The 12,595-nt window shown below is 37.6% G+C and overlaps 1 protein-coding gene across 3 annotated transcripts in view; it reads left to right on the top strand.

Moving 5' to 3' along the window:
- The window catches only part of grm8b (glutamate receptor, metabotropic 8b), a 126,753-nt gene that overhangs the window by 88,583 nt on the left and 25,575 nt on the right, over positions 1-12,595 (top strand). For all 3 annotated transcript variants that reach the window (XM_089127529.1, XM_089127528.1, XM_089127527.1), the window contains one exon: positions 11,556-11,756. In XM_089127529.1, the coding sequence (XP_088983655.1) occupies positions 11,556-11,756 (201 nt within the window). The remainder of the gene's footprint in view (positions 1-11,555; positions 11,757-12,595) is intronic.

Raw genomic sequence — 12,595 nt, 5'->3', positions numbered from 1 at the left:
GTCCATACCTTATAGGCCTACATACTGACAATCTCTGTTCAGAATCGATTGGTTCACGGAAATTGGTGGTCTTGTTTTTAAAATGTGGCTCCAGAATCGCAAGCGAAGCATCAAACTGTTCCACTGACATTCTGAGGTAAATTTTGAATCGCTCGGGATAAATTCGCAACTTCCTCTCAGCGCAATTTCAGGATTGGATGGACGTAATATTTTCTCTTTCTTCTCTTTTCAATAAGAGAGAGGACAACAAAATCATCCTCACTGCTTGACGAATCCATTTTGAATTTTTGCGTTTTTTCCCCGCAAAGGTTTAATAAATACGCATCGGACTCAGTGTGCAAGGTTTCTGTGCGTGACGAATTTTTAGGCGGACGAACACGAAAAAACGCATACGAAAATTTCGTACTCAGTGTGCAATGGTCTTTACCCTACCCCAGACCTTAACCTACCCACGTCATTTAACTGACGCTTTACCTTTAGACGCCCTAGGATCGCGTCGTGAATCTGACGCTAAAGGTTGCCTATTTGAAGCATGGTCAAAATTGTCAGTTAGATGACGCCTTGGGACGAGAATGCGTTGGTCTTTTATACCACAAGTATTAGACACGATTGGATAGATGAGAAGGTAATTAGTGACGCAACGATTGAGTCTTCCTGGCAGAACTTCCATTAGCGTCTTGCAACCACCCACAACCTACAGTACCATTGCATCAGTGACATTTGCATGGGCAAGCACTACTTACACTTCAATGAGAAAATGTAAAAGTCTACTTTTCAAGGCACATTTATAGCCACTGAATCCTGCTCCAATCGAATTGGACGCTCCAATTAGCATTTTTGCTCTGAGATGTAGGTTGTGCTGACTACAACATCTTCCAGACAGAAAAATTCAAGAAGAAAGCCATCTTTCGTTTGTTCTGACTGTTCTTAAGACAAGCACTTTGGGCTGAATCCCTAGGAAAGATGTCAGGCAAATGAAACTGGATTTACGAAATGTGCCGCGATGGGTTTTGCTGGAGGATAGCGAATGAGGGAAATCTCAGGACTCAGCTTGCCTGCTGAAGAAGCCGTATTTTGACTAGTAAGGAATTTGAGTTTGAAAGCGGCCTACAGTATGTGTGTAAGACTTATCTGTGGGATTGAGGCAGGCAGCAGCGGTCTGAATTGATTTTATGATCACCCAACAGAGATTGAGGTTTGGTGAAGCTTTTATCAGAGTGGCTCTGTGGAGTAATCATACACTATGACAAACAGCTGACTCAGCAACACGTGTGGTCAGCATTCACCTGTGTGTATGGAGAGCAAAGAGAGGTCTATGAATATAAGATTCACCTTCTGGCACAGTCTGCAAAAGTGCTGATATCACAGGGTTTGCTTTCACGTGTTGCAGCGTGTCTGTAAGGCAGGCGCGTCTCCGTGTATTGATGTCCTCGGTTGTGGGATGCATTTTATGTGTCCTATGTTGCATCAGACCTGACAGGGAAGCTAATGGAATTTGATTTTGTATTCTGTTACATTTGCTTCTTGTGTTTGTGCGTGTGCGCGTGCATGTGTGTGTGAATATTTATGACTGGGATTCCTCTTTAAGGATCGATCGTATATTTGCCTTTTTAAAGAAATATTCTTGGGATTTTTTTTTTTTTTTTGTGACAAATTTACCCCATTTACTTTCTTAAAGGGATAGTTCACCCAAAAATAAAAAATTCTTTACTTACCCTCATGTCGTAAACACAAACAAAGATATTCGAAAAATTATATCACTGAATGATAACAGATTTTTAATTTGGGGGGTAAATACTTTAATAAATGTTCCTTAGTTCATAAATAATCTTTTGTTAATTGGCTTTATGCACAGCTGCACTACTTACTGAACTTCAGCCAGCTCCTTGTTCCCTGTCTGGCATTATTGGACAAACTTGATTAATTCAGGTGTGCCTGATTATTGTTGTTGTGACTACTGAGGTCAGACACACCTAGATTAATCAGTTTGTCCAATATTGGCAGACAGGAAACAAGGAGCTGGCTGAAGTTCAGGAAGTAGTGGAGATGTGCATAAAGCCAATTGATTCAGAAGATTCAAGATTCAAAAGAATCACTGGGCGCTTAAAGACGGGTGGCTTTTGCAGTTTAATTTATTGGTATAGAAACACAATCCAGTCAATTCAAGACGAAAAGATATTTTGTACCACATTTTAAAAGAAATTGTAATATATATACAAGTATATATATATATATATATATATTACAATTTCTTTTAAAATGTGGTACAAAATATCTTTTCGTCTTGAATATATGAAGAGTTCAGATGCAAAAGCCTCTAAACGCCATTTGAAATTTTCTTCTAAAATGACCATTTTTATCAAGCTTGTATATTTAAGTTCAGTAATTTCACTTAAATGACAATTAATCGGTAATCTTCATTGGCATTTAAGTGAAATTACTGAACTTAAGTATACAAGCTTGATAAAAATGATCATTTTAGAAGAAAATTTCAAATGGCACTTAGAGGCTTTTGCATCTGAACTCTTCATATATATATATACAGTATATATATTACATTACAGAAGTGAAATGTTGTGAATGTCATTTTGAATCTACTTGGATTCGATATTTCTGATGAAGATTACCACATAAGAACAAGACATATAGAATAGGTTCTAGGTTGTTTACAACTTTTTGTGTAAATGTGCAGTGAAATTTCAAAAAAGGGTCCATTGTCTATTGCGATTGTGCAGAGATATCTGAAGCACGGCTCACGCAGAAGTCACTTTCAAACAAAGCATTTCAATCTGGATTGAGAAATCAAATTCCCGATTGAAATGATTGGATTTTGTCACATGATGCATAGCTAGTCTGTTAAAAATAACCCAGAGTATTCCTTTAATGGATGCTAAGCTACATGGAATTCCACTAGCGCTGTGATAAACTTTGCAAATTCTCTTTTGTAGATCACTGCTCTCTCCATAGACTTGGTGCAGCTATTGATTTATTATAAATGGCAGGTGAGACTCCAGAGGGCATGTAGGTGCAAAGAGTTTGGATTGTTGGAGCAGATACACCCACATCCTTTCTTTTTGCGGCGCTCTGATGCTAATAACACAACAGCGGTACAAGTAGCCTGAGGTGATCAGCTGCATGGACACTCACTGGTCCCTGAGTAGGCGCACACTTACATATGCAGGGCTGGAACTCAAAGTTAATAGCACTCACATCCCCTCACCAATACCCCAGCCACGAAACGGGCAACTTTTTACAACTAACTTATGCGCTAAGGTAGGAGTGATTATACAGGAGTGTCAACAAAACATTCACAGTATGTTCCTTTTCAGATGAAGTGGGAAATCTGCTCGGATTAAAGTTGCGAAAATGGATTCAGAGGTCAATCAAAGTCACAAACTTTCGGGCCGAATGCTAATGGAAGAACTCCACGGGCGAAAAACACAGCGTCTGATGTTTGAATGTGTCTGATGGTTGGGCACAAGGTGGGCAGAGGGTGGACGTCCTTGATACTAACATTGTTCTCCTGTTCGGAATACCATGTAATTTGCTCGCACTGTCATTTAGGTTCATTCGCGAGCGTTTTTGTGCGTGTGTGTTCGTGCGTCGCGAATGCTTTGCTGAGTTAAGAGTCTCTGTGTGATAATTAGTGTTTAGAGCAAACTTCCACTCAAGCGAGGATAAGAGGACACCATGATCATTGTCAGACAATTTATTGGAGAGAACACTTTTGATAATGACTTTGAATTACCTGTGTGCTCTCGCTGTGAGTGGACGCCGTGACTTTCGGAGAACGAGGCCACGTGGAGATCCATGTTAAAATACTCTTCTGTATCTCAGTCTGACACGTCCAAATCAATTGTTTCTCATTTCATGTCCTGAATGAAAATAAGAAAAATATGGATTATCCCTATTTTAATATTCATAAAAAGTTTACCGTATATTTTATTTAGAGAAAAAAATATAATTATTATTATTATTAATGAGGGTTTACGTTTATATTACCAATTTTCTCCTTCTCATCACTCCTGTTGCTTGACATTATTGATATTAATAAATATAGCTGGCTTGAAATATATATATACACTGATTCTTATTAAAGCTACGAGATATTCTGTCAAGAGCAGTAAGTGATTTTTATCTTTATTGTTGTTTGATTAACTTTGACGTTTGACAGAAGCAGGTTTATTAGGCTGCTGTCACTTTAAGAGCTGCACAGATCCAATATATTGTTACACGCACAACTGTTTACTCTACCTATAATATGTAACTGATATAAACAACAGTAATATTGTGAAATATTATTACAGTTCAAAATAACTTTTCTATTTTTATATATTGAAATTAGTGCTGTCAAGCATTTCAAATTGTGATTCTCATTAATTATGTGATGTGCCGATTAATTAATCTAATTAGCAAATTAATGGCACATCTAATTTGGCTGAGAAATTACCCCCAAAAGTCATTATTGTGATATGGATTTAAAGTATCAAATAGACATTACAAAAAGTAGCTTTAGAAGGAAATATTTTACTGGATTCAACATATTCATGCATAAACTTTTAGGCTACAATGTCCATGTTTTTTTTTGTTTGTTTTGTTTTTCAGAAGCTACATATGAATTGGTATTTAGATTTACAGACTCAGTATGTATGGTAGGAATGCATTTACACTGAAATTTCATTTGCATAAATATGCCATGAGATTTATGGGGTATTAAATATAAATGGGTATTAAAGGGATAGTCAACCTTAACAATGAAAATTCTGTCATAATTTAATCTTGTATGACTTTCTTATGTAGGACATAAAAGAAGATATGAGACAAAAACTCATATAGGATCATCTTTGCCCCAATATATAACATTTTAGGGGCATCTAAATGCATTCTATAGCCTTCATCACATGGTAAGTTGTTGCCCTGCATTATGTAAATCACCAATCCACTGTATGAAATGTAAGATGACCTACATAGGTCTGGGGCGTGGGAGGGTGCGTTAAAATAATCAACACATTTTTTTCCATAACTAATTAAATTAATCCATTAAATTGACAGACCTAATTTTTTATTTAATTTATTCCTCTGATGCAAAGCGGAATTTTCCGCATCATTACTCCAGTCTTCAGTGTCACATGATCCTTCAGAAATCATTCTAATATGCTGATTTGCTGTTCTTTAATGGTGGCTGTTTCAGAGGATCGAGAGTAGGATCCAGATGCAGCAAACACTTTATATACAAGATAACAAGGGGCTGATGAGGTGATTTGTAGTCGACTAAATAAGGCTAACCATGGAGACAATCAATAATAATAATAATAATAATTTGTTTAATTTATATAGTGCTTTTCTGGATGATGCGAGGGCGCCCACGCCCACCACGCACCAGCTTACTGGTGGAGAGGTGAAAGAGCGATGAATCCAATCAGTACATATATATGGGGATGATTAGGAGGCCATGATGGACAGAGGCCAATGGGGAAACTAGAGTCGCGGCAGTTAAGGGGAAGAATCAAGGGTGGCTATGGGAACAAACATGGGTTAAATCTGAAATCACCCCCTATACCCGCAAATAGGCTCAACGGCTGTCCGAATTCGCTCACTTGTTTTCATTCAAGTGAACCGTATTAGTGGACTAACGTAGGGAATGGTAGATAAGAGCCAAACAGGAAATGAACACAGGAACAATGGCAACAGAAAAGTTTAACGTAAAAGTCCTAACACACAAAAAAGGAAACCCAAGCTGGGTTTGTGACATGCTCAAGAAACATTTATTACATTATCAATCTTTGTGTAAACTTTTTTTTTCAGGATGCCTTGAAGGAGTAGTTCACTTTTAAAAAAACCTTTGCTGATTATTTACTCACCCCCATGTCATCCAAGATGTCCACGTCTTTCTTTCTTCAGTCGAAAAAACATTAACGTTTTTGATGAAAACATTCCAGGATTTTCTCCATATAATGGACTTCAATGGGGTCCAAACGGTTCAAGGTCCAAATGAGAGTTTCAGTGCCGTTTCAAAGGGCTTTAAACGACACCAGACGATGAATAAGGGTCTTATCTAGCGAAACGATCACTCATTTAAAAAAAAAAATAAAGTTTAAGTTTTGTAAGCACAAATGCTTGCCTTGCTGTGTTCTGTGATGCACGTTCGTGACTCTCCTGTTCAAACTCGTTCATCAAAATGAACAAATCTTTTTTCGAGTAAAGCGCTTTGAAGCTGCACTGAAACTCTCATTTGGACCTTCAACCGTTTGTTTCCCACTGAAGTCCATTATATGGAGAAAATCTTGGAATGTTTTCATCAAAAACCTTAATTTCTTTTCGACTGAAGAAAGAAAGACGTGGACATCTTGAATGACATGGGGGTGAGTAAATTATTAGCAAAAGTTTTTGAAAGTTCAAAAGTGAACTACTCCTTTAATAGAAAGTAAAAAAAACAACAACATTTATATTTTTAAATACTGTATGTCTTTACTGTCACTTTTGACCAATTGAATGCAACTTTGCGGAGCAATTAATTTCTTTAAGTGTATGTGGGGATTTGAAAATGTACTGCATAATAGGAATGACCCATTAACATTCTCTTGTTTCAAAGCCGAGAAAAAGCCTCTAAAATAAATTCGCTGAAATGTTTGGAATTCACATGGCAGCGTCTGGTGTGGGCAGCGTGTTTAATACCGCATTTTTTAGCCCTCTCGTGCACCTGCATCCCAGCCTTTCATATGAAAGGGAATGTAAATGCAAAGTGTCTGTGTTGTGTCTGAGCTCCACTCATGGTGCTCGTCACTTGCCTCGACTCTAATAGCTCGGAGCCCTTTATGCTAGCGTAAATGGGTGTCCACGGGAAGAATGAAAGCAAGCCAAAGATGCCTGTTAAGTGGAGGGCACTTGAAGACATTTCATAAAGTACACCTTTGTCCGTGTTTTCTCGGAAGTATCAAAATTGCATGCTTTTTGGCAAATGTCTTCTGTGAGTCACGGCAGAATTGAACGACTAACTCATCCTGTTCTTTTTTTTATTGTACGATGCAAGGCGAATGCGAACCTTATTGTTGAAGTGTGCTGTTAAATCAAGTACTTTTGATTCTGAACAATGTAACCTGTGGAACACATCCATATATGGAGAGAATGTTTTTGAACCACTCTAGAGAGCTCGTTACCTCGACTATATAGCATTTATGCTAATCCTGGCACTACTTCAGTACCGCATGAACGCTTTCATTATTTTGCCAGACAAGACACAGTATGTGATTGCAAAAAAGATTTTGGGTGTATATCAGGACCTCCATATCCCATCATTCCCTTAAGCAAGACACAAGAACGTATGGTTGCTTAGGATGGAACTATGTATAAGTTGTCGCTTAACGACAGGTAAATATATCAAATTCTCATTATGCAGCACAATAATTTCACAAAAGGCTCTCATTTTAATGATTAATGTTTAATATTATCAACAAAATGAGTGCCTGTGCAGAACTTTACGCCACTAGCTATTTCTTAAAAATCTGCAAAGGGTTTTCAGATGCAATTGAGGGCAATATCGCAGCTTCAGATGTCGGCATACCTCACGCTAAAGCTTCATTAAAATGTGACTGCTGCAAATTATAAGTGCCGTTTGGATAGAGCGAGGTCTGATGAATTAATCTAGTCAGGTACCCAGCAGTGCTGTCTTCAAAAGAAAATGTCTTCAAGCAAGATTCCTTTGGAGTTTCATGATTGGCAGCTGCCAAGCCACTCCCTAACAACCAAACAAAGTACCCTAGCAACCATTTTGTAACAGCTATATCTTAGGATCAGAACATTGTATCGCGATGGGGGTTGGGTCTTTTGACTCATGCTACTGTAGCACACAGGACTTCCAACATGCTAAACATGCTAGCTGCCAAGATTTGACCTTCTCGATCCTAAAAAAAAAAAAAAACAGGGCAATATTACCATACCATGCAAATGCGTGGCCTTATTTACGTTCATTTTTAATTGGAGAAGAAAACAGGTACATTTTCCAATGTTTGTGGAAAAAAGTTATAGTGCATCTGACTCCACTTCGGTAGAAACCGCAGTTATTCTGTCATTGAGACAACAACATTAGAACCAGCTCATATAACACATGCCTATTTGTTGATGTTCACTTCAAATAGTCATTTTTAAGGGAAACAAAATGAATGTAAGTTCTCTGGCTACATGAAGCTTTATTTCAGCTTTACTTCCTCATTACTCTGAAATGTTCTATAGATTGACATTGACAGGATTCCCAAAAAGTATATTAGATTGTTAATTAGGGGATATCTGTCACACTTCGCCCCCAGTGCAATTTCTAGTTATGTCTTCATAATGTCTTTGTCAGTTGTACTGAAGTTGTTTTGTCTAATGACATTTTTTTTTGTCTCCTTCCCATCACTCCTGTGGCTTAGATATGATTGAAAGGAATGAGCCAAAATGACACTGTGGAATTCTGAAAAGCTTCCTTGTTTGGTTTAAATATCATTTATCCCTTTGATGCGAAGCTATATTTTCAGCACCATTATTCCATCATTCAGAAATCATTCGAATGCTGATCTGCTGCTTTCATTGTATTTTCAACGTTTGTGGAAAACAATTTTTTTTCGGTATTCTTGGAAATCAAAGAAACTGGTTCTTTATTGGCACTTCTATTTTCTTAATGGAAGGTCAAAGTAAGTGAAATGCACTGTGGGATATCTCTCACACAAAATGAACCCAGCAGATGTCAGTCAAATTCTGGACCTTTATCTTGAAGCTTTAGAACATGATGCGCAACCGCAGCTGTAATGTCACTGTAATGGAAATTAATTTGAGGCTGTCAGAAGCTAAAACGACCTGTTTTTTTTGTTCTTTATTAATCTCATGATTAAAGAAAATCTCTGTAATTAATTTGTCATTTATCTAATTTTCTCATCTAACCACAGCAGAGGGGTGTTCATCTGCCACGAAACTGTTATGTGTGTTGGTCTTGTTTGGGGCAAATTGAATTAGGCCACATAAATGAAGTTTAATTAAGATGCTGGTTTTAATGATTGGGCTCTGTGTCCTCTGCATTCCCACTCATCACTCATTTAGACAAAAGAACCTTCCCTCTCGTGCCTCCAGACTTTCTCAGATTTCAGATCTAGGCCTGATTAGGAGACCAATGAGTGTTTGTAGTGTCTTACAGAAAGACTTTGCTTTGCTGGATGCATCAATATCCGCCGATTAAAAATGGTATGGTTTGAGTCCTCTGTGTCAGTCTTTGAATTAGTGGTGAGGATTTTTTCACTGACTCTTTCTGCGAGTTACATTGTTACACCAGCAGTTTCCTAGTATTTGAGTGAATTATTAATTTATTTTTTCATCCAATTCATTCTGAAACAAAACAATGCCTCTATGAGTGAATCGTTCACTCAGCAGATTTGTTCAAAAACACATTTATTCAGGAACTAAACAAGTGATTTATGAGTGGATCATCGAATCATTTACAGCTGATTAGTTCAAAAACAGATTCGTTCGAGAAAGAAAACAAGTAAATTATTATAAATGAGTCACTGAATAATTCACTCAACTGATTCGTTCAAAAAGGGGTTTATTTCACGAAAGCCATTCCTCTGTGTTGCTCAGATGGTTCTGCTGTGGCTTTGTGAATGCTTTCGTTGGCAAAGCAAAAGTAGACTGCAAAAGTGTATTTAAAAGTAGTAACTGCAAAAGTGTATTTAAAAGGTACATTGCTTAATATTAACATTGTTTATTGGACTGTTGAATAAAAGCAGTCTCACTCACGATCATGCGACTGGTTACATGAATAATCACAATTAGTGTTTTAATCTATTTAATATAAATGATTAATTGATTGATTGATTGATTGAACAAGGCACAATCTTACAGTGATTGATTGATTGTCTGAGTGACTGACTGATTGATTTGAACAAATCAAAATCTTTAAAGTACATTGCAAATCACTGATTGATTGACTGACTGACTGACTGATTAACTGACTGACTGATTGACTGACTGATTGATTGACTGACTGACTGATTGACTGACTGATTGATTGACTGACTGACTGATTGACTGACTGACTGATTGACTGACTGACTGATTGACTGACTGATTGATTGACTGACTGACTGATTGACTGACTGATTGATTGACTGACTGACTGATTGACTGACTGATTGACTGATTGATTGACTGACTGATTGACTGATTGACTGACTGACTGACTGACTGATTGGCTGACTGATTGATTTGAACAAGGCAAAATCTTTCAAGTACATTGAAAATCTTTGATTGATTGATTGATTGATTGATTGATTGATTGATTGATTGATTGATTGATTGATTGATTGACTCATTGACTCATTGACTGATTGATTTGAACAAGGCAAAATCTATGAAGTACCACTTGGAATCCCCTGGGGTTACATGACCTGTTTAGAAGCCAAAGTTGGCTTCATTTCTGCAGTGTAGAAGAGCCTTATTTCAAGTTCATGGTCCAGTCTTTGCTTGAGATTAAGTGGTTTAGTTTGCGGCATTCTCCTAAGATACTGTGTCCAAGATCTCTTTAATGTGAACCCCAAGTGATTCATTAAACCAACAAGATGAGTAAGTGCTCCCTCTGGTGAGGTAAAAGCTTCCCATTCAGTTGAGTTGTAGACCTCTGTCCACTACATAGACGCATTGTATTTCATTCTCTGTAAACGAGTCCGTGTAAATTGTAGCCTGACAAGTTCAATGATTGAGTGCTCCGTTTAGACCTGTTAATTTGCTCTTTGCTACTGACCATTTTCAAAGCTCTCCTTTGTTGCTTTATGCAGTATTTAACATAAATGGGGAAATGCAAGTATCAACACTCCACAATTAACCTCAGGTATTACAGAGTGTGTGTATGGGTAATAGGTTTGGATTGTGTTGGAGGTGTTTTGGGATTGATCAACTGCTTCAAGTGTGTTTGGGAAATATCAGGCCATTTACCTTAACTGGGTAACGCAACTCATAATGACATGAAAACATGTACGGTAGTATGCTGTATATACTGTACATCAATCGATTCGAATGCTTACTGATAAAGAGTGCTTTGTAGACCTTTTCCGTGCTCAAACAGCAATGTTGCACAAAATGCAAAAAAAAAAAAAAAAAAAGTCCTATAAAGATTTTTTTTTTTTTTTAAAGAAGAAAAACGAGCACGTTCAAACTTAGGGTTTAGCTAGTGGAGTCTTTGCAGTGATTTCACACTCATATTGTTGTTGGAGTTGTTTGTTTTTTGTTATTTTCTCTTGCTAACCTCATTGGAAAGGTCACTCCCGCCGGCGCTAATAAACTAATTATCGCAGAGCACGGCATGAATTCATCATCAGGCATTGAGGCATTGTGTGAATTTGTTTGGCATGCTTTGGAAAGAAGAAATTACATTGGAAATCCTTTGAAAATAAATTAAACTTGCATATAAATGAATGCTTTTCCCCATAGCTGGCCAGGGACTTGCACCAAGCCTTTCACTTGGGCAGGTTTAGAAAAAAAATGATACATTTGAAAGTTTTGCATTGGACTCATGTCTTCTTCTATTGCAGGCTTGGAGAAGGTTGGCAGGGAGTCCACTTACGAGCAAGAGGGGAAGGTGCAGTTTGTGATGGACGCGGTGTATGCCATGGCCCACGCGCTGCACCGCATGCATAGGGACCTCTGTTTGGGATTTCCAGGCCTTTGCCCACGCATGAGCAGCATAGATGGCAAGGAGCTGCTGGGATACATCCGAAACGTCAGCTTTAATGGTGAGAAACATCTTTATTCTCCATGTCAGTTTAATTCGATCATTAGAAATCACACTTGAATTTTAACCCCAATTGAAGTTTGAAAATTCGAATTGACAATAAATTGATATATTAACTTGTATAATTCATGTTTAATGAATTGATGTTTGCCTAACTTTAAGAACTCTAGGACTCTGGGCCCAGTCACACCTATTTTGTTTGGTCCGGACTTTCGGACTTTTCAGTTTGGTCCGAATCAAAATTGGAGGTGTGAAACCTCCCCCGGACCACGGTCCGGACCAAACAGATGTGAAACTTGGAGTGTTCTTGGATTAACAAATCTTTTTAGCTTTTTTTCCCCCCTTTTAAGTATGCAGTAATGCAGATGGTCACATGCCCACTTCCTCTATCTTCTCATACAGTCTTGCTCCTCTATTTTTTCAAAGCATTTGAGTCAATCTGATATGAATAACACATAATACTTTAAATTTTAAGAACATGTAACGGCATTCACAGCCCATTTTTCTTCTGCAGCGTGACACACTTCTATGCGATAAAGCATATTTGAGGGAAAAATGTTGGACGGGACTATTGTTGTATGGGACTTATGTGAAAAGACGTCTCTAAATGAATGTTTGACTTCTTCCAGGCATGAAAGAATGAATGATACCTACCATACGCTATGTGTTTTATTTTATTTAATTTTTTTTTGTGGTTGAGTCATTTGGTCAAACATTTATGGATGCTTCTCCATTCGGCATTATGTATATTTCAGTGGCTAAAAATGAATAAATAAATAGCTTGTACTGGCCAGTTTCATAGTTGCTTTTGGTACTGGATTCATTTGTACATTTGATGAT

Source organism: Pimephales promelas, chromosome 25 (genome assembly GCF_988280905.1).
Source record: "Pimephales promelas chromosome 25, fPimPro1.hap1.1, whole genome shotgun sequence".
NCBI classification, from domain to species: Eukaryota; Metazoa; Chordata; class Actinopteri; order Cypriniformes; family Leuciscidae; genus Pimephales; species Pimephales promelas.
Note: the sequence above shows the minus strand (reverse complement) of the source record. Positions and strands in the feature narration are given on the sequence as shown.